This window comes from Columba livia, chromosome 5, assembly GCF_036013475.1.
Source record: "Columba livia isolate bColLiv1 breed racing homer chromosome 5, bColLiv1.pat.W.v2, whole genome shotgun sequence".
NCBI lineage: Eukaryota > Metazoa > Chordata > Aves > Columbiformes > Columbidae > Columba > Columba livia.
In genome coordinates this window covers 17029595-17052445 of record NC_088606.1, presented here as the reverse complement: position 1 = coordinate 17052445, position 22851 = coordinate 17029595, and the positions used below count along the sequence as shown (strand labels likewise).

Genomic DNA, 22851 nt, shown 5'->3' with positions numbered 1-22851 from the left:
GCCCTCCATTGCTGCCTCAAGATGAATGACAATATACTCATTTGCAGCTTTACATTGTGCCAGAGGTACAAAGTTTAAATGAATTAGCAGGTATTCTTAAACTAAATGTGTTTGAAAAAGATCTCCATTGCTGTGGAAAAAGCTGTACACCTATAATACTTGTTGTCTTACTGCATTGACATGATCAAGTTACTAATATTTAATTTTTAATCTTTTTTGATGACTCTCAGGGCAATGATTCTTCAGCAAACCCTTTAAAATAAAAAGTAATTAAATGAGGTTTAGAGTTTTGGATGGACAGAACAAGCCAATCAGCTAATTACATCACTTCTGTAACTTGAGTTTCCATTTCAATGTGTCTATACTGTCTTTTCTCTCTCAGTGTATCACTGCCAATTATTGGAATGCCTCATGAAATATAAACAAGAAGTATGGAAAGTAAGTTTGTGATCATATATATTTTGTGGGTATGACTGTATTTAGGTAGTAATGAAAAGGTGTCTTGAAAATTGAAGTGACTCTGTGCCAAGAAGCTTTAAATGATCTTTATATCCGGTTCTACTTCTGGATTATGGAGAGGAAATTCCCTCTGATTTTTAGTTTACAGAAGCAGCTCCATGTTTGGTAGAACAGATCTCAGTTTCCTAAATACTCTGTGGTTGTGGCTCCCATCAGCAGAAATTTTAATAACCATCAGTTTTCTCAGTTTATGTGGGACTGAGCTTTTACAAGGATTATTTGTGAGTATTGTCTTAGCCTGAATCTGATCTAGATCACTTATTTATCTATATCACACCTCTTTGCTCCATAGTTACAGGGAGGCTTCATGTGCTGTATGTTAGCATACTGTGTGGTGTGGGTTGTAGCTGTTGGATGCTCTGATCAAACTCAGAAGCCAATTGTGAACATATTGTTGAAATTATTCATCTAATCTACTTATAAGAACATAGAAAGGATGCTTTGTAGGGCATGAAATGTATATCTTTTGTGTGCTCAGGTATCTTTGTGAATGTAAGTAATATGTATTGAATTGTGTCTTGTTATCTTGCAAAATAAACATTTTGTACCTGTCTTTAGGATTTGCTATATGTGATAGCCTATGGACCATCTCAAGTTAAACCTCCAGCGGTACAAATGTTATTTCACTATTGGCCCAATTTAAAGCCCCCCGGGGCAATCAGTGAGTACAGAGGACTGCAGTACACAGGTCAGTGCAGCTGTTTTTGTATAAGCCAAAATAAATATAAAGGAAATTACCAGAAATGTGTTAATGTCACATGTTTACAGTTCTACAGTGTATTTTGAAATGTTTTATTCTATGCATTGGTACTTTCATAAGTATATACAATATCGATTTCTCTATATTTTCAAAAGATGCTGGGAAAAATAAAAATGGTGATTGTGGCTAGTAAATATATTGTGTTACTCCCAATCCTAATGAAACCAGAACAGGAGAAGAAATAAATATGGCATTACAAATGGTCTGTGAAACTGCCTACTTGGCCTCACAAGGGTTCTGGTTTATGTTCCTTTCAATTATTGCTTTGGTTGCTTTTGTTATGCCAGCTGCTGCCACTGCTGCTGCTGCTGCTGAGGCTCCTTATCTTGGCTGTTACTGTCAAAAAAAGTCAGGCGATGTCAGGAGCAATCAATATAATGGATAAGTTCTCAAGGCTGACTATAGGTTGAAAGTGAGAGCCAAAGTCAACAAGACATCTGGAGCTGAGCAGGCAGATGGTACAAAGTCCTCTGTCCATGAAACTGCCCAGTGAAACTGGTGGGATTGTGCTTCTATGGTGGAGGCTGTCCAGCAGCAATCCCCAACTTGCTTTTTCTGTTTGCCTGTCTCAACCAGTTTCAAATAATCCATGTTGTATGGGACATGGTTTACTGACTTTTAAAATTTGTGGGCCAGAATGCAACATTTTAAATAATAAAAATGAGGGATTGAAAGAAACCTTAGAAGAGCCTCTAGAACAACTCAAGTACCTCTTGGGTTACATGTTACAAGTACATCCTGTTACATGTTTGTCTGATATGTTCTAAAGCCTTCCCTTGAGAGGTTGTTAGATTTTTCTTGACTTTTGTTTTCAGTCATTCATCTTGTACTGCTCTGCATCACTTCTTTCATGCAGGCAGGGCTGTAAACTAAGCATGACGTTCCATCTGAGCTGTTACTAGCACTGGGTAGACTGGAATAATTTTCCTGTATAAAAATTTTTTGTTAATACATCCTAGAAAAGGATAAGTATTATCTGCAGTTGCATGTCATTTTGGCCTGGGAGCATTCTCTATAGCATCCAGGTGATGCTACTTGAACACACCTTTGTTGTTTACTTCTTGTCATTACAAAGCTAAGGCTCCTTCTGTTGCTGGACTTTTTTTCCTTTGTCATAGCTGTGTTTTGATTTTGCCTGGGAATATTACTGAATTTACTCAGCTACTTCTACCATCCTGCTCCTGGAATGGAAGGACAATTAATTAATTCAGGGTGTTAGTGAGATCAGGAAGGGTCTACAACAGGGATGTCTGTGTCTTACTTTTTCCCTTTCTTCATTGAGATCATGGTTCATTTAATAATTATGTTCCAAACAAGTATTTTCTAGGTTGTTCATTGTAATGAGTAGGCTTCCTGAGGAATGGCTAGGTCTTCTCTTATATTTGTATAGTACTTAGTACAAGAGGATCTTGTTCTTAATTGATATTGCTAAATACAAAGAATATAAATGTATTTTTTCTATTTATTAATCAGCTGTGTTTTGGTTTTGCAGCCTGGAATCCTATTCATTGCCAGCACATTGAATGTCATAATGCAATTAACAAACCAGCTGTGAAGGTACTGCTGTTTCTTCAGGGGTCAAACCCAACTTTTTGGGGATGGGAGGTTGTACTTTGGCCCCAGGCATATGTTCTGGTTGTGTGCAGGTGACTAAGGGCAGGAGCTAAGGGAACAGCAAAGTCTGTCGAGACCAAGCAGGCCAGAACTTCACGAAAGTGTTCTTTGACTGCCTAAAGCAAGATGGCAAACTACTGTGGGCCAAGTCTTGATATTAAAGATGATGATAGTTGGAGAGCACTTTATAAAAATCTAATCTGGCTGCTGGCTAATCTGTGTAAATATTTCCTGAACACACACGTGTGTGTTAATATGTGCACAAATATTACTATATACAGGAAACATTATGTGGATTATGTAGCTATCTGTTCACCTTGGTATCTTGACTAGGGTCATAAAATTCACCTACTCTGTGATTCTTTGTTTGGAATATGTCCTAAAGCAAACAGCAACAAAGCTTTACTTACCTCACTGCAGCCCTCTTAGAGGGAGGTAAATGATATCATTTCCTGGTTATGCACAGTGTAAGAAAAAGTGAAGTTGCTAAGCCAGGATCATAGTGCGATTCGATGGCAGAGGTAAGAACAGCATTCCAAGGCCAGAGCAAAATACCAATGCAACTTACAGTTCTAGTATTTGCAGATTAGATACCTGAATATTTTTGAATGATCTCTTAGCTTAACTTTGACAGAACCAGTCTTGACCAGTCATCACTTAGAAAAATGCAGTCTGCAGATAAAAGTAAATTGGGTTAATAAAGATGAGAAACATTCAAAGAGGCATTTGTCTTTATAAATAAGACTTTGCACTTGGAGTAAGAAACTTTTGATTTAAGTGGTTAAGATATTGCATATGCATTCTACTGTTCAGCTTTTCCTTAAATAGTACAAAACACGTAAAAACATGTCTGTAATTGGCTGGTAACTGTGTTTTCTGTAACTGGCTGATGTAGAAGGATAAAGGTAATGCAAGACGAAGTTTGGACCTACGCTGCCAAGGGAACTGTGGCTCCATAGTCTTCATTCTGTCATTGGAATTGTGCTGTATAGTTAACAACTATGATGACTGAAAATTAGATTTTTCTGGAAGAGGTGTTACCAAGAGAGAAAAATCTAGACTTTCACTTTACCTAGTCCTAAGTAATGGATCCTCTAAGTGACCATGTCATTGGAAAAAAATAAAAAACAATTCTGTCATGACTATGCAGTGTAAATGTGTAACATAAAATATACTTGTCTTTCAGAGAGTGATAATACTGGTATTGAAATATGTCCTGTTCTCTTCCCACAGGCTCTCACTTTCAGTTTCATCCCTGTCTTTGTTAGAAATCATTTGAAATCCTGTACTGCCAGGTGCTGAGTACCATCTTTCAGAATACTGAAAGCTCTCAACACATACCAAAGCTGTGTTATGTCGTATGTCCTGCGTTGAACGTCCTCAGTGAACTTCAGTGAACAGATGCGCTAATTCTTTTCCTTCTCTGTGTTTCAGATGTGCATTGATCCATCTTTGTCTGTGGCTTTGGGTGATAAGCCTCCTCCTCTATATCTTTGTGAAGAATGCAGCCAGAGAATTGCAGGGTACGTAAACTAAGAACTGGAAAATGATCAGGTACAGTCAGACTCCAGAGTACAGAACTCTGGAGTTATGCTTTATTTTTTTTATTGTTAGGATATAATTTATATAGATAACCCTGCTGAAATACATGGAGCACACTGCCACTCACTATGAATGAGAATTACACAAATTTACCCCACATGATCAGCATTGGCATCTAGCTTGAACAGCAGTGAGTTTTAATATCTTTGAATGGATGCATTGGGATGCGTTGACTATGGTAGGGGAACCTTGGTAACGTATAGGCTTTTGCTTATGAAATATTTTTACTCCTCATCCTTTAGTTGTCATTAAAACCAGGACATTACAATGAAAGCTCTTTCACAAAGACTTCATCACTTTTCTGTAACATGTTTCAGATTATTCTCTAGGGTATGCTGTGAAGCAGCAGAGTAAAGAATTGGAATTGGTCCAGGCTTATCCAGTACCTGGAAAGAATATAGCCTGAGATTAATTAACCTCACTTTATTATTATTATTATTATTATTATTGTTGTTGTTGTTGTTGTTACTGTTACTACTGTTACTACTATTACTACTATTATTATTTTGTAATTCTAAATTTGATTTGCATTGCTTTACAAGATCTACTAATATTTACGGGGAGTTCCAATCATTAGTTGAAATGGATGAGGTTACAAGTTGTCCAGAAGCTACATAAGGTTTTTTTTATACCCAATTTAAGACACCTTTATATCACACCAGTTGTAGGAAAATCCATTACATCTCATCTTAGGTTTTTAAGTCATCATTGATTTAAAGCTGCAGGAAGCAGTAATGGAATTTGGCAGAAGCATAGCTTCTAAGGAGACTCACGGAAAATGGTACTTCTGCATTATATTCTGTCTTCATCTGAGATTCTTGCCTATAATTTCTTAGCCCTCAGACTTTCAGAGCACACACTATTTTAATATGATAAATTTATGCCTTAAAAGTAATTTTTCGAAAGCTCTGAACATGGTGGACCAACATCATCAAAGTAGCAATTTACAATAAGTGAGGCACAAGAAAGTGAGGTAATGTAAAGTAGCCTGCAATTTATAAAACTACATTTGTATAAAACAACTTCAGAATAATGTATGTTCTACCACATTAATTTAGGTAAATTTGCTCTGTGCAAAAATAAATGCATAGATAAATAAAAAATGGAAGCTAATCAGATATGCAATTTTTATAGGGATCACAGTGAATGGTTGATAGATGTTCTTCTACCACAAGGTAAGAGGTATTTTAAGGGTAGGTACAAACTAATCATAATTATGCAACCCTATGCTTACTGATATTTCTGCATACTGTATTAGTTGAAATGCTGCATTCTATTCTAAAGGGATTTAAAAAAAAAGTGAAGTAGCTTGTAGTTAATACTGCTTAGTGTCTGAATGTACTTGTTGTTTACTAAAGTAAAGTACTTTACAAAGTACTCTTAGTACTCTGAAAAATTGACCCATCTTCTAATTGTAATAGTATGCAACTCCTTATATGTGAGGAAACAGAGACAATTGAAGCATTTACATTTGGGGTGGAAAAAAGGGAGCTGGTTCTTCCGGCAACATATATCTGATTTGAAAGCTCTTAAAGCTTCTGAAAATCTGTTCTATGAACAGGAGACTGTTAAGTGTATCAGAAAAGAACATAAAATATTTTTCTATGATCCAGTCATTGATCCATTCATTGCCCTTTGTCCAGTGAGAGAGCCTGATATTCTATTATCTACCAGAATGCAGACAAAGCTTGTTGACAGACTAGTCAGAATTTCCTGGGTTTGCAAGAATGGTCACATGTTCTCTAAAATTAACCCTTTCAAGGACAGAACAAGGACACTCCCTCTCTCTTTGTTCTGCAAACTGAAAATTCTTAGGCAGTGAAGATTTTTTGCTGCCTCCTTTTAGTTGAAATCTAATCCAGATTAAGAATGTTTTGTTTATTTAAGGGAAACACTTATTTTTACCTAGCCACCTATATTTACCATATCAGATGTTGCCAGGGCAGCAAACTAAATAGCTACTGCTCACAGGTTTTATCTGCAAACGATTTGCTATGGAGTCATGGGCCACAGACACAGTGGCTGCTTCTACGTTTTTCATCTATATTCACTAATCTTTCATACTGTGAGCTTTCGCAATGTCCCTGTGAGTGCACTTAGACTGCTCGTGAGGCAGAAGCATAGGAGGAAGGTGGATGGGATGTAGGGCACACCACACGATGCACCAAGGCTGTTCTTTCATTTCACTGTAGCAATATCCAGCAGACCTAAGTATATAGTGTCCTACCTCATACAGTCCAACAGGCTTAGATGTTTTAATAATATCTGCTAAGACAAATTTAGCCTCAGACACTTCCTTTCAGCAAGTCCATTTTCCCATGGCTGCCACAGTAAAACAGAAGGATCGTCATTCTGTGTTGATGTTTTGTATGCCTTCCCCTTACAGCTGAAATTTCTGCTATATGTCAGAAGAAGGTAAGATTCAGTCATTTGTGTGATGGGGCATGATTTGATGTTGTGTGTAATGTCATTCCATTACTATGTGGTGCGTTCTTTTTTGTACCATTCCAAATTTTCACAGTTTGTCCATGAATGCCTTTGTTGGTGGATGGGAATGATTCAGCAGCAAGGTTTCTTTTTGTTAAAACTGCTGATGCTTGATTTGAGTTGTAGGTTTCTATTGAAGTGGCAATTAGTAGAACAATTTAATTATGCATTTGAACTCTGTTTTCATTCTATAACTCTGCTTATGAAGAGGATAGAGCAAGATATTAATTTTAAATCTAATAGTTTATGTCTTCTCCTCATTGAAGTCTTGGATTAATCATAAATTGAACAAAAAACCTACTGTAAACTGTATATTATAAAAATATATGGACTGAAAGTCTTCAGTGCTTGGCTCTGAAAAGACTGCTGACAAAAAGAATCTGCTTGCAATGCATACCAACTAGTGTGTTTTGGTAACATTTTAATAATAAGGAATACAGCGAATAACATTCTAGGTCTTTTGTGACAAAGAAAGCTTTTGTGTTGGTGGCAGCTGGCAAAAATAAAAGTAGTGCATAGTTTGGAGGCTTGGATGGTTACCTATGACAAGGCAGCATAAACTGATGTAGCACCATTGATTATATTCCTAACGATCTGCCTGTTGCTACATGTAACTTAAAAAGACATTCTGAAGTATAAGCAGGGGTTAAGAGAACTACTGGAAACTTTAGAGATTGTTCCAAGCCAGAAAGTTGAGGCTGATGACTTAAATGTTGGTTTGTCCTGCTCCAAATGAAGAACAACTGTGATATTTAAGTCCAAGCCCAGCAATTAGGCCTGAGCTCATCTTTCTGGGAGTTTAGTGACACTTGGCATCAGGAGTTTGCACACAGCTGTGCTTATGTGTAGTGATTTTGGAAACGACCAACACTTGAGCCAGTTCCCCAGTGCTCTCATCCCTGTTTTCAGTTCCACTTCCTGATACTTGTGGCCTAATATTAATAAAGTATATTTTTATTTTGCAGAACTGTAGTTCGCATGTCAGAAGAGCTGTTGTCACGTGCTTCTCAGCAGGCTGCTGTGGCCGCCATGGCAACAGGCCGGTGCGCTACTGCAAAAGGTGCCATTCAAATCATCACAGCAGTGAAGTTGGGGCAGCTGCAGAAACCCATCTGTATCAGACCTCACCACCCCCTATCAACACCCGGGAGTGTGGGGCAGAGGAACTTGTGTGTACGGTGGAGGCTGTGATCAGGTAACATGGCAGCTTATAAGGCATCATGGTGTAAAGTTTGATCAGGCTTTCATGTAAATATTGCCTGCAGATCTTGTGCAAACTGATTTTAGTTTCACCAGCGCAAGTTCAGAGCAGGGTGCTCTGAACTTTGCTGCTTTAGCAAAGTACTGATCAGCTGTGAGTGTTGTCCTCGTGGAAGATGCCAGCCTTGAATCCTAGGGTTTGATGTTATTTTTTTACTGCTCTGAGGAAAACAGTGACACCAGATGCCTTAACCTCTGGTTATTGTTGACCAGATACCCGTATCCGGTACAGGAAAGCTGCATTCACTGACCACAAGCTTGTTTTATAGCTTGCTGAAGGAAGCAGAGTTTCATGCTGAGCAGAGGGAGCATGAACTCAACCGCAGGAGACAGATGGGCCTCTCTTCTTCCCATCACTCCCTGGACAACACAGACTTTGATAATAAAGATGATGACAAGCATGACCAACGCCTTCTGAGCCAGTTTGGAATCTGGTTCTTGGTAAGAAGTTCTTGCTCATTTCTCTCACTCTCTCTCCTTTCTTTCTGAACCCTCAATTTTGTATCCTTTTTTCCCACTTCCTAGCTTTAGTTGGATACTTTTCTGATTTGTAAGCAAAAAGAAGTTCTGTGAAGCTGTCAGACTTGAAGATTTCAGAACTAGTTTGGGTGAAGCTGCTCACTGACTTCTGAGTCCTATATAGAGTTTATAACAGAATTATTCATCCTCCCAATTTTTTTATTGACTTCCTGTGTGCCATCATCTTCTGCTCACAGGTGCTTCCTGCTAAGTGCCATTATTTTAACCTTAGAAGGCAATCCCCTAAAGATCTGTCTTTCACCTTCCATCTTTCAACATCACTCTCTGGAAGTTCAGCTTTCTCTCTTACCTCTAAATAGGCTGGAAGAGTCTTAGTGGGTTGCTTTTCCTTCCTGCCTTTAGGTTGGTCTGGTTGGATCAGTCCCAGTCGTTCTGCTCCAGTTAATTCACCCAATAGGGGCTGACAGAGTGAACTGAAGTGAGAGAGAACAGGTTTTGTTACACTGTACGTACCTCATCCTTGACTTGGAGAGTTTATCTTTCTACGATAGGGAGGGGGAGCTCACTGACTTCATTCTAATCTTATAAAATCTCTTGATCTCTCTGTAGTGAGTGTTGGCAGAGATGACAGCACAGATTGTGAGCCATAGTGGGTCGCTGTTTTCTTTCATAAAATGAATACCTTTCATCTAAAAACTGGACAGAGTTCCTATTGAAAAGGCTGCCAGCTGATACTGCCTTTGAGTTAATGCTCAACTGAGACAAGTGCCAAAAAGCAAACACCTTAACTTCAACCTGCAATGAAGCAGAACGTTGAAGACTCTAGTTTGAACTGTCAAGGCTGTTGTTAGCTGCCTTATCCCAAGAAAAAACATGGAGGAAAAGTACTTGTAAGATGGATTCGGGTCTTCTGTGGGAAGCAGTGCTGTTTGCCATTTCCCCAGAAATGATGTGAATGCAAAGCAGCAGTCACTGGTTTCAGGTTGCCAGGTGCTGAGTGTTGTACAGCTTTCACTAGGAAGTGGTAACAAACAGCTGACAGGTGGTTAAAAGAGCTTCCTCAGTCTCCTGTCATCTGTTATTTTCCATTCTTTGGATTCAGTGCAGCAACCTGATTTGAAACTTTGTCTCCTGTCCCCAGAAGACACCAAGAGCTCAAACAGCAGGTAGTTAAGGGCTTAGCAGTGTGTCTGGTCTGTGAACTGAGGTACAGACTTGATCTCAGATTTGGGACAGTTTTACAGTGCGGATGTCATTTTAGAAAGAGAGATTTTGGGGAAGGAGAGAAAAATATTAATTATGTGAGAATTTTTTGACAACTTAAAACTCATATTCCTGTCCCAAATGAGGACAAAAAAAAATCAAAATCCGAATATTTTTGCAAAGCAAAGATCATTTACTATATTAAGTACACAACTTTTTTCAGAGTCTTTGGTTTGTCTTTCTATCATGTACATTTTTTATATATGTGTGTATGTGTATCTTATATTTTACCAGGCATTACATTACCTTTTGAAATGAAGAGTCATTTTAAAGTTCAAAAGAAAATGTTTCAGTTTGTCAAACTGTTCTGTATTGATATTTCCAGTGTTGAAACCAAGAAAAAAAAAAAAAAAGAGCGCTTGTTTTTTTCCCCTCTTATTGTTATTTTCTGGTTTGGAAATTTTTGTTGATTGTCCTGTGCCAAATTCTACTTAAAACTGATCAGCTCATTTGCCTTCTATGTAATCTGCATTCATGTATTGCTGAGAACATGCAAAACATAGTAGACAATTTGCCACCTTTAATTCTAGAAATGAAACTTGATTTGTGTTTCTGTCTTCCAGGTGAGCCTTTGCACTCCCAGTGAGAACACCCCCACAGAGAGTCTGGCAAGGCTGGTTAGCATGGTGTTCCAGTGGTTTCACTCCACAGCTTACATGATGGATGATGAAGTTGGCAGCCTAGTTGAAAAGCTCAAACCCCAGTTTGTTACTAAGTGGTTGAAGACTGTTTGTGATGTCCGGTTTGATGTCATGGTTATGTGCCTCCTTCCTAAACCAATGGAGTTTGCCAGGGTAAGAATAACTTATCTGAAGGTTCCTTTATTTGCCACAGGGATTAAAGTCTTAGGTATAAACACAATTTCTCCCCCAGCTCTGTCACGGCAAAAGAAATCTCAGTGGTTGAGGGAACAGTGGAGTTCAGGAGTTTTTTGTTTTCATAGCATTTTTAATTCTACTGTGTTAGAGAGAAGGGATTATTTATAGTAACTATGAAGACAGGTTGGAAGAATATTGTAGGTATAGAAAGACAGCATACATTTTTGATAGTTGTACATTTCCATTATACTGCTGAAGCACCCAAATTTGTCTTTAGTAAAAGGTGTCATTTGACTGCTCCCAAATATAAGCCTGTACTTTACTAGTCTGCTTTACTAATATTTCCCTGTTCTTTGAATACTTCATCTCTGCAGCTGTGAATTAAGGCTCGTGAAATCACACAGTTGTAAATGAAAGGAACTCTGGGCATACTGATGCCCTGTAGCTGCAGATACCTGATTTAAGTGATTCAGTTAAGAGACTAGTCTACCGTGGATTGCCGTATTGCAGATGGAGAGAAAGAGACTTGTCTGAAAGGTCATTCAGGCTGCCTAAGTGAGACTGTTGCTGGAATCGCTTCTACAAAGAGTCTTTCTTTCCGTCCATTAATTATGAAGCAGAACTCACCTGGATAGTGAAGATGGGCAACAAAGTCAGGCATATGAAGATTCCTCTATAGAAAATGAAACATCAGCTTGAAAATAGTAACTTTATTTTTGTGATGGGTTTAAGACTTTTTCCTCATTTATAGCTGACAACTGTACCACATCCGCTTTTGTAAGAAGACTTTCATTTTGGGACCCTCTTATGTAAAATGCCCAGGAGACATGTTGGTTTTGTTTCCTAAAATCAGGTGGCTAGACTAGGAAGGGCCATAAAGATGTGATATATGACATCATCAGGGGTGAAGTGTGCACTCATGGATAATTCATGACTTAATATATGGGATTTGCTGTACGTGTGCAGACCAGCATGTGTATGTGTCTCACTCTGAACCATCGCTCTGAAGATACCCCTGGCTGTGGGAGGACTGGGGCACAGATGAGAGGCAAATGGATGAACTGAGTGTTAGAACTTAAGAAAAGACATCAGGGCTTTGAGGCTAATGGGGAAAGGAAGGACTGAACCTCATGTTGTAATCTGTACTGAATCTTTTTCTTGTCTTGGATCCATTAACCTGAATTTATTACCCCCACTGCAGTGTGTAAGACTAGACCGACAACTTGCCAGATTTGCGGGGGTTTGCTAGAATGTGAAGACAAACAGCCATGAAATTAGCTGTGATGAATGGAGAAAAAATAGTTGGCTGAGATTACCAGTAGTTGCTGCCAAAACAGCAGGCGTTTCAAGAGCTATTAGTTAGGAACAGCAGATGTGAGCTGAGGTCAGTTAGAATAATTAATCCCTGTAGGCTAGTTACTTATTTACTTAGAAGTATATTTTTTGGCTTCTATCCCTTATAACCTTCTCTCAAAAAAAAACCCACAAAAAAACCCCACAAAACAAAATACCCAAACAGAAAAACCTAACAAAACACACAAACACAAAAGAACACCTGATACGGACCAAGTTTTTCAGAACTGTAACAAGTTGCCCAGAGCAAATAATTGAAGGTGTAAGTTTGACCAAACAAATCTGTCTCTTGTTGAGAACTGTAAACAATGAGAGGTTACTCCATATCATGGCCTTGAATTGAGCAAACTTCATCTAAATCTTGGACAGCATTTGTGTACCGTGGGTCAAATGAGAGAGGAAAAAAACAGTGCAATCCCCGTGGCTGAATTCTAAATTCAGCCTGGAGGGTGCTAACGATCACCCCCCACAATGTCTTGGCTGCAACACACTGAGCAAGTTTATGGTTCTGGGCAAGTTACAGGGACTAGAAGTATCGCTCATCAGTCTAATTCCTGTAAATACCCACAGGTTGGTGGATACTGGGACAAATCGTGTAGTGCTGTGACCCAACTAAAGGAAGGGCTGAATCGAATTCTTTGCTTGATTCCATACAATGTGATAAACCAGCCAGTGTGGGAATGTATCATGCCAGAGTGGTTGGAAGCTATAAGGACAGAAGTGCCTGATAACCAGCTGAAAGAGTTTCGGGAAGTGTTGAGGTATGCAGACATATGTGGAACTATTCAATCATTGCACATGCTGATTGTTGAGAGTTTTAGCACAGTAAGAAGGTGACAACAAATAAAAACAGCTGTGTGCAATAGACAGTAGTGAGTGAATACTTCTGAATTTTGTATGACTTACATTTACACTAAAAGTGCTTAAGCTTTGGGAAAGTTTCCTTTTATTGCTTCTGATATCATTGAATCTGTATCAAGAGCTAACTGCATGGATGCTTTTTTTGCTGTCAGCAAGGCACATTTTCAGTGCCTTCCTGCAGCATGGTGGAAGAAGCATCTTTGGGCATGGCACTTAGTGCCATGATCTAGTAAACTGACTAGAGTTGGACTAAGGGTTGGACTCGATGATCTCTGAGGTCTTTTCCAACCCAGTCGATTCTGTGATTCTCCTCCTGGCCAGCTGTTGATGAGAAAAGGTGGGGATTAGTGGAGCTGGCACATAAAGAGCAGTGATTTGTATTGATTTAGTTAATATCTTCCCCCGTTGAACAAAGAAAACACTAGAATAAGAATGGTGGCTGTATTTCATGTATGCCTTTGACAATTAATTTACTTTTAACTGGTGAAGAGACTCTGAAACTGACTGTAAGTTTATCACAGAATCACAGAATGGTTGGATTGGAAGGGACCTCAGGAGATCATCTAGTCCAACCCACGTGTTAAAGCAGGTTCACCAGAGCAGATTGCACAGGAATGTGTCCAGGCAGGTTTGAATGTCTCCAGAGGAGACTCCACAACCTCTCTGGGCAGCCTGTTCCAGTGCTCTGACACCCTCAAAGTGAAGAAGTTTCTCCTCATATTCAGGTGGAAGCTCTTGTGCTCCTTTCTGTGCCCGTTGCCCCTCATACTATCGTTGAGCACCACTGCAAAGAGTCTGGTTCCATCCTCTTGACACCCACCCTTGAGATATTTATAAGCATAAAAAAGGTCCCTTCTCAGTCTTCTCTTCTCCAGGCTGAACAGACCCAGCTCTTTCAGTCTTTCATAAAAAAGATGCTCCAGACCCCTAATCATCTTCATAGCCCTCTTATGTTTGTAGATATTGGTGTAAACTGTTTAATTGTAAACAAGAAATAGCGGAGGAGTGGTGAGATGAGAAATTTTCCCATTTTACTTTTGGTGTTGAAAAAGATATTGCTATCAAATGAAACTGGGATGACATGAGATGTGATCTAAATCCTTAAGGTGCATCACCAAATACAGGGATGACCTTGTGCAGTCAGGACAGGTGCTATCAGCAACCCCAACTCCAAGAGGAGGGTGAGAATGCAAGTAAGATTACAAAAGCATCACCAGTGCTGGTAGTGGAATTGCCTTTCTGCAAATTTTCTGTTGTATCTCACAAAGTGTTTGCCATGGTAACTCAGTGATGCTATATTTTTATTCTGCTTTTCAGCAAAATGTTTGACATTGAACTTTGCCCTCTCCCTTTCTCCATGGAGGAGATGTTTGGCTTCATTAGCTGTCGATTCACAGGGTATCCATCCTCTGTGCAAGAGCAAGCATTGCTTTGGCTGCATGTAAGTGTCCCCTCCTGACAAGTCATGCTGAAGCACTTTATGATTTTGTAAAAGAAAAAAAAAAGAGAAAATAAAAAGTGAGGAGGGGGAAAGAAACCACTTTTCCAAACATCATGGAGCCTTTACACCCTTTGCTTAGTCACAGCGTAAGGATGGTAGGTAGACAGACCCCAGGAAACTATGTTACTAGCTCATCATGGGCAATATAATGGGAGCCTGGAAATTCATTTTACCTCTGAATGTCAGTTGTGTCTTTGGGGCCATTAAGCTCTCTGACCTCTTTCCAGCAGTAGTTGTTAGTCTCTGAAGAATTTGATCTGTAGATTCTAAAATTAATTCCAGACTCCAAAAGCAGCTGGATTTGTTCCCACATACGAAGCTCTGGATTAAACTAGCTCTGTACCCATCAAGCTTTCTAGTGCTCTGGCCCTTTTATGCTATATTTGCCCACAAAGCTGGTGTTCACATAGTGTTCATATTCAGAAGTTATGGGGACAATCATGTCAGCGGGGGGCAGTTAATTCAAAACGATATAAGATTTTCCGCAGCACCTTGGAATAATGCCTGAATTCTTAATTATCACTTATTTTCTGCTGAGGGTTATTTTAGTTAAGCCTCAGCAAAGACCATCTTACCTGATGACTGTAGCAATTTTCGTGCGTACAGAGTTTTCAAATAAGGTATAATTTTTTTAGATTTTTCTTGGCCTAATAACGATTGATAACAAGTGTGAAGAGCTCACGTTTGTCTGAGTGTTGGTGACAAAACAGATGATGAATATTCCCTCAGTGATTTACAGATAACCATCCTGTCACTATGTTGGCACCTGTAGGCAACAATTCTTACTAGATTCTTAGAATAAATACAGGAATTAAGTTTTAAGTAATAATAAATATAGTGAATAGTTATTCATCCAAGTATTGGTAAGACTTTTGGTATACAGAAATACTTTTGTGGAACAACCTCACATCCCTGTGTGTTTGTGCATTAAACTTACCTCAAGGCACACCAAGTGGATGCCAACAAATATTTTGAAAAGACTCTTTTTCTTTGCCAGTTCTCTTTTGCCATAAAAGAAATCTGAGCTCACAGCTCACCTTACTGAATCCCAAAATTAAATGCATGGAACTTGCTGAACTGAGGATCAAATTATAAAGGTTCTTATAAAATGACATTTTTTTATCAAAATTGTAACTTATGCTTTTTTATTTATGGTCTTTCCTTAGGTGTTATCTGAGCTAGACATTGTTGTTCCTCTTCAGTTACTAATCAGCATGTTTTCTGATGGAGTTAATTCTGTAAAAGAGTTGGCAAATCAAAGAAAATCAAGAGTCAGTGAACTGGCAGGAAATCTTGCAGCTCGGAGGGTAACTATTATTTATACTGCTTATTTTTTTTTCTTAGAGCAGTTTTCTTAATAGGATGCATGTGAAGATTTAAAAAGTGATCTTTCAGTATGGCAGCATTTGAATAGAAACACTATAAAATGTGGGAATGGGAGGAAATTGGGATGACTTCTTCACTGTATCACATGGTCAGTGCAAAGATATTACAGAGAGGAACTGCAGAAAAGCTCTGCAGTTTTTCCTTAGTGAAGTGGTTTGTTTGGGATGTGTTTGGAGTGTTCTTCCAACCATTATCATTCTCTGCACCCTCTTTAATAACTGTCAACAAGTTATTGTGGACAGCTGGTCACCCAGAGTGAGCTTTTGTGCTCTAGTACAAATTTGAGGGCCTAGATATGTTTTGAGAGGGTGACAGAGCAGAATTTATTTCTGTTTCCTTGCATTTTTTACCTCCATCCAGGCGATGCAAAAATTGATCCTAAGTTGTCTGTCAAAGACTTACGGTCTGGAAGAAAACATGTACAGATCTGTAGGTGCTACCTGTACTTGGGTGGATGTGACTAACTTCCCAGTAGCCTTGGACAAAGTCCTTCAAGGACAGCAGGTGCTTGAAAGGCCAGATTTTTAGATTTAAGGAACTACAGGATTGAGGCAGCTGATGATTCCTTACGAGCGGTGTGCGTGTCTTCTGGTGTAGATCAGCAGAGAGCACTGCCACAGCTAGCCCATCACCACTTCTAATATTGGCAGAAAAACCAGACAAACTTACTGTCTGGTCTTTCAGACCGTAGCTGACCTAAAAATGGACCTCATGTGCCATCTAACTGTGTATCTCCCTGCAATACTTGGAGGTACTCAGAGTGTTTTAGGTGCTGCGGCCATTAATCAACGCAGACATGCACATCTTGTTACTGTCTAGTTCATTTCCATCTACCTTTGGTGTAGCCATAGTTACACTGTTCTCTTGAGATAGTCTCCTTTATTAGCCTCCTGCTACTGAAATTTGTGTCTCTGGATCATGGAGCAGGTCATTGTAACCTGTACGTTGTAACATTGTAACCTGTAACATTGTAACACTTTATTGCCTGCAACAATTTTCTGTTTGGTTTATGATGTTAAAATTCCTGCTTAGTAGAAATAAGATATTGGATGTCAGCCACTCAGCTTCAGCTAATGTGTACATCTGTGCAGAATATGATTCCTGTACTTCCATGACATTTTATTGTTTAATGGCATTAAGGGCCATATGTAGATTTTGCAAAGAGGCTACAGAAGGGAATAGTAAGGCTGTCAAAGTTTCTTCCATTTTGTGCAGTTTTGTATAGAAATGAGGGTGCTTAAATGCTTAACAGTCTTTGGGACATGTTGATTCTTTATGTCTTCAGGTAAGCATTGCTTCTGACCCTGGGCGCAGAGTTCAGCACAACATGCTGAGTCCATTCCCAAGCCCCTTCCAGAGCCCGTTTCGGAGTCCAATGCGTAGTCCTTTTCACAGCCCTTTCAAGAACTTTGGGCACCCCAGTGGAAAGACAATTGATTTTGACTGTGAAGATGATGAAATGAATCTTAATTGCTTCATTCTGATGTTTGATCTCATCTTGAAGCAGGTACTTGTGGAAGAAAAACACTCACATCGGGGGAACACTGAAGTTCTGTAGTCAGTTCTGGCTGGATTTAATTTAATGCTGGGTTGAGGCCCTTTCTGCTGGGGAACTGGCATGAAGTCTAAGACATTTAAATCTCTCTACAGCTGCCATCTGCCTTTACCCATATAGGAGTTATAGGTTCATGGTCAATGAAGAGAATTTACATACCTCCATATTTATGTTAGATAGCTCATATGAATGAAAGGAATTTCTCCTTGGAGATATGTTTATTTCTACATAGTAGAAGCATAGGCTTGTTGATAGTCTTAAATTAGATGCATAATTTTTGGATAGCTAAATGTTTACATTGTGAATTGGAGGCCAAGTGTTTTGAATGACTGTCTCCAGGTAAAATTCATGGATCCGGTGCTTGGAATTGTCTATTTAACTTCAAAACCTTACCCTAGCTGTTTGAGCTTGGACCTCAACACCAGTGGCAATTTAAAATTGTGAGTTGCAGTTTATCTCAGACTCTTCCCAGTACTGTAATATAACACTGGCAGAAATGTAGGAATAGGCAGAACAGTTAGTGCTCTGGCTTTTAAATAAGTAATAAATCCTTACTCTTTTCATGCTCTTTCAGATGGAACTCCAAGATGATGGTGTCACTTTGGGCTTAGAGAACAGCATTTCAAAAGATATAATATCCATCATAAACAATGTGTTCCAGGCACCCTGGGGTGGTTCTCACACCTGTCAGAAAGATGAAAAAGCAGTTGAATGTGGTTTATGTCAGTCCAGCATTCTGTGTTACCAGCTGGGTTTTGAGCTGCTGGAACAGCTTGCTCCAAAAGAAGAAATCAGGCTTGTGGTAAGTATACCAATAAAAGGCCTATATTACTGGTGTGCTGAAACTCCTTCATTGTTCTCATTACACTGTGCACAACGGAGCAAAGCCATGCTGACCTATGGCATGGAGGATTTAGGATGTTAAAGCCAAATGCAATTGAATTGTAAAATTTCGTTAAGTTTCAGTTGATTTGAAGAACCTGGGGACGATGACAGTATTCATCCAGTATGAACTCTTCCCCTGTCAACACTGAAGTGCTATTTCACTTTGGAAGGAGACTCTTATGATACTGTGTCTGAAATAAAATGTGAAATGTTAATGCTTACTGCTTTTCATCTTCTTCTAAGAGCTAAGAGTGGATATTTTGAAATGGTTAATAATTTTGAGTGAGTCACTTGTCAAGTGAATAAGCCTTAGTTGGTGCTTGATTGTTGAAAATGCTGAGCACTGTTGAATAACAGAATATACTTCAGATTGAGTATTCAACTTTAGCAGACACAGGTACTCTCCAGTTGCTAGTCATCATTAAAGTCCTTTGTAGCTTTGCAGAATTGGAGCATTACCTGTGGTGTGATGAATTTATTTTAAGCTGTATATCTATTATACGTAACTGTTCCATCTGGTAGTTCGGAAGACAGTATTGTTCCCTTTAATCTGAGTGCTCATTTGCTGTGGCATTGTAGTGGCAGGATGTTTATTAGTAATTTTTTTTTTTTTCAGTGGTAAGCATAGTGATGCCTTTTGATGTGTAAAAGTTTTGAAATCCCGTTTGGGTGTGTATGCTAGTAGTAGGTGTTGTGCATGTAGTATTCAGTAACTTGTGCTGGAAGAATCATCTTTCAGTTCAGCTTCTCACCTCAACCAAAAAGTAGTAAGTGGTGAAGTCTTTTTAGTGCTGGGCTTGGTACCATTTCTAGGATCCACCTTGCAATTTTATAACATGAAGGTCACAGTGGCAACCTGTAATCTCGAGCTCCTGGCCACAGAAGGAGGTAATTCCAGCCTGCTCCTTTATTCAGTCTAGAAGGGATTGCAGCAGCTCTTGCCTCTAAGCCTGTAACTCCACATTTGTGTAGGAAATGGGCTCTGCTCCTGTCTGTCACTCCTCTGAGGCAAGGAAGACAAGTTTGGTGAAACCACGTCCCCATGATTGGATTCACCTCAGCTCCAATATGGATCTGCAGTTTCTGTTAAGTTGTATCACTTAAGCTTGTTTTTGAAACATAGTCGTCTTGTCAGTCTGCTTTTACTGATGCTGAATTTTAGATGTGCAGGTGATTTGAATGCACAAGTGTACATGGAACTAGACAGCTTATCACACCAAATGTAACTTAAACAGCAGAATATGGCCTCATATGTTTAGGTAACAGCAAAAACCAAATTTAACTTATTATGTTCTTAAAGGAGCCCACAGATAACCTCGAGGATAGTCTTCTGTATACTAGACCTGAGTTTATTATAGGAACTGAAGGAGAAGAAGACGACAAATTGGCACCAAAACATGGAGAAAACCCAGGAAATCACAGAGAGACCAAAGAAAATGCTGGTAGGTAGAGGGGTGAGAAGGTTGAGTATTTCAGGAGGGCTTTAAATGACATGCTTCTGCACATATATTGATAGAACACAAGGTTCTGAAGCAGTCTTTCAAGTCCAACAATGCCCAGTCACTTTTTTTCTCATGGATTTAATTCTTTCAATGTATTAATTGAATAGGAAGGCTATTTTAATGTTGACAGCAAGAGTGACTGTCTCTCAAAAACGTGTTAGAAGAAATCTTGGCTTTTTGAACATATAAAGTAGCAATAACATTACAGATGAGAGAACTTTAACAACATTTTATGTAACTTACATTTTTAACAGCGATAAAGAATGACACAGAAAGAAAATTTTGTTATCAGCAGCTTCCAGTTACCTTGAAGCTCATATACACTATATTACAGGTAACATCGATTACTTGTTTGTTTAGTTTGAATTTTTGGTTAAGTGGTGTCATTGTGTTGAGAGTAGTTCATCTGCTTACACAGGAAATGTCAAGGTTTGATGAACCCGACATTCTTTTTAACATGCTGAACTGTCTGAAGATCCTGTGTCTTCATGGGGAATGCCTGTATATAGCAAGAAAGGACCACCCACAATTTCTTGCCTATATTCAAGATCACATGCTGATTGCAAGGTAGAATTTTATTGCACATTTTGTCTTCATGCTTTGTTGGTTCTCCAACTGTACATTTGTCGTTGGAATCAAAGAATTTGCAGGTTTAGTATGAAAAATTAACAAGGGGTGGCAGGGAAGTGTTCAAAGATTGAGAAGCTGTATAAAGGCACATTGCACAGGCTGAGTAAGAAGTTGCAAAGGAAACCCAGGTGCCCTGCGTTGTCAGTCATGGGTACTCTGTCATGTACCACTTGTTTTGCAGTGAGTCAGAGTTTCTCATACTGGATAAAAGCATTGTCTGAGATGGAGGTATCTTCCCTGACTCTACAAAATAAATGGTGATATAGAGACAGGCACACAGTTTATAGGGCTTTAGCATTAAAGCTGGGAGGACAACAGTATTGCACCTGATTTTTAAGAGGTAAAGGAAGCTTTCTCATTTCATCAGAGTGAATGGGTTTGAAATCTGTGTGTTTTAAGACTCTCTTTGGAGAAACTGACTTTTGCAGAAAACTCACTGAATAAATGTCAGCATAGCATGTTCCAAAATAGAGTGTGTTCATCAGCACTTACAGCTGCTCTGTATCAATTCCGTTGAGCACCTCCTGAGACTGTATGGTTTTAGCAGACTCGAGAATCTGTCCTGAATCTAAATACCAGCAAATTGTGAGCACCCAATATCTTAGTCATTTGTGGATGCACATGATTCATTATGTCAAGAAAGTTCATATGGTTTATGCGCAGAAACTGATCATACTGAAACTGCTAATTAATAGCATGGATTATGTTCCGTGGCACTTGTGCTTTGAATTAGGCAAACTGTTGTCAAATCTGAAGTGTTTTGTTGTAAGGAATAATTGAACCTGGATTTTCAAGAAAAACTGTGAGGATTTGCAAGTAGCTCTATTCTCCTACCAGCAACTCCGTAACATTCACATAAATGCCCTGAATGGCTTGTAGAGATTTTTGTGAAAAGTACAATCCTACCAACAATACATTGTAGACATTTAGAAGAAAGAATGTTAAGGGAGTGTTTTTATAAGCAGGCTTGCTCTTTTTGGTCTTTCCAGCTTATGGGGAGTTGTGAAATCTGAGTTTTCTCAGCTTTCTTCCCTGGCAGTCCCACTACTTCTTCATGCACTTTCTCTTCCCCACGGAGCTGACATTTTCTGGACAATCATAAACAGCAATTTCAACAGCAAAGATTGGAAGATGAGATTTGAAGCAGGTAGGCCTGAGAAATGTATGCTGTTTGCTCTTTTTTGCTTCACTGAGAACGTAGAGCTCTCTGTGTTGTAACTGAGGGGACCTAGAATAGATAATTATCTTTTTGCTGCTTTGAGAAGTTTTGGAGACAGTCCAGTGCAAAACTATGGCACAACAATGCAGTAAAATAGAAGAAAACATGATACATTTTGGATTATTGAAGTAAAACCAAAATTACAACAACTTGCCAGATTTTTTTTTTGTTCCTTTCTCAGATGTGCATATTTCTAGGAGAGGCATATTAGCCAGGACATAAAGAAGCCATTGCCTAAATTAATATGTGTGTTTTCTTTGTCTGGGGGCATGGCTGCCCCAGTGGAGAAGGTGGCTGTGCTGTGCAGGTTTTTGGATATTCACTCTGTGACAAAAAACCACCTACTGAAGTACTCTTTGGCTCATGCATTCTGCTGTTTCCTGACTGCTGTGGAAGATGTCAATCCAGCAGTAGCTACAAGAGCTGGGCTGTTACTTGACACCATAAAGAGACCAGCTTTGCAGGTAAGTTTGTTATGTGGGAAAAAATATGTTCAAACGAGAATCTGGATTTTCACCCAAAGTTCAAAGTGGTTCAGGTGTACAGCATCATGGTCACTGCTAATACCTTGTTAGGCAAACCTTGTAGGTCATGGTGATTGACATATGCAAAGAATAGGCAAGGGAAATGACACTGCTCTAGCCCTGACTTAGAGTCATAGAATCATTTAGATCAGAAAAAAACCTTTAAGATCGTTGAGTCCCACTGTAAAAATATTGACTGCAGAAGATTACTATTGCATTTGAACCGCTCTTGTAGAAAGCTGTAAATGTTTTTTATAATTTTAAAATTTATTGACATTTTTCAATTTAAAAATAAATAAATGTATAAGTCTTATGATAACCTGCTGAGTTGACAGTGAGAAAATGTATTCAAGCAACATCAAACATGGTCTTGATGCCTTAGACTTACTTAGGCATGTAGTTTTAAGCACGAGAGATTCTGCCAGTGAGAATCTCATGATTGAAACTAAGCAAATATGAAAGTGGATCAGACCCTATGTATACAAGCAAGATACAAAAATAACTATCTCATAGTGTACAATCAGTTCTAGTTCTCTGGAGAACAGCATGGATATGTATTTTAGAAAGTTCACTGTTACTGTCTATAAAAAGGTGTTAATACTTGCTAGTTTTATTTAATACAGTGCTTTTTC

At 38.9% G+C, this 22851-nt stretch overlaps 1 protein-coding gene across 14 annotated transcripts in view; it reads left to right on the top strand.

Moving 5' to 3' along the window:
* UNC79 (unc-79 homolog, NALCN channel complex subunit) overlaps window positions 1-22851 on the top strand; it is a 108290-nt gene that overhangs the window by 17890 nt on the left and 67549 nt on the right. For 12 of the 14 annotated variants that reach the window (XM_065063604.1, XM_065063603.1, XM_065063600.1 and 9 more), the window contains 19 exons: window positions 383-438; window positions 1078-1207; window positions 2772-2836; window positions 4328-4416; window positions 5630-5670; window positions 6882-6910; window positions 7948-8177; window positions 8512-8683; window positions 10549-10779; window positions 12727-12917; window positions 14335-14458; window positions 15685-15825; window positions 17190-17411; window positions 18034-18261; window positions 19645-19786; window positions 20101-20180; window positions 20265-20413; window positions 21466-21623; window positions 21978-22159. In XM_065063604.1, coding sequence (XP_064919676.1) covers window positions 383-438; window positions 1078-1207; window positions 2772-2836; window positions 4328-4416; window positions 5630-5670; window positions 6882-6910; window positions 7948-8177; window positions 8512-8683; window positions 10549-10779; window positions 12727-12917; window positions 14335-14458; window positions 15685-15825; window positions 17190-17411; window positions 18034-18261; window positions 19645-19786; window positions 20101-20180; window positions 20265-20413; window positions 21466-21623; window positions 21978-22159 — 2660 coding nt within the window. Of the gene's footprint in view, window positions 1-382; window positions 439-1077; window positions 1208-2771; window positions 2837-4327; window positions 4417-5629; window positions 5671-6881; window positions 6911-7947; window positions 8178-8511; window positions 8684-10548; window positions 10780-12726; window positions 12918-14334; window positions 14459-15684; window positions 15826-17189; window positions 17412-18033; window positions 18262-19644; window positions 19787-20100; window positions 20181-20264; window positions 20414-21465; window positions 21624-21977; window positions 22160-22851 lie in introns of those variants that run through there. The other 2 variants (XM_065063605.1, XM_065063612.1) reach the window with 2 other exon arrangements.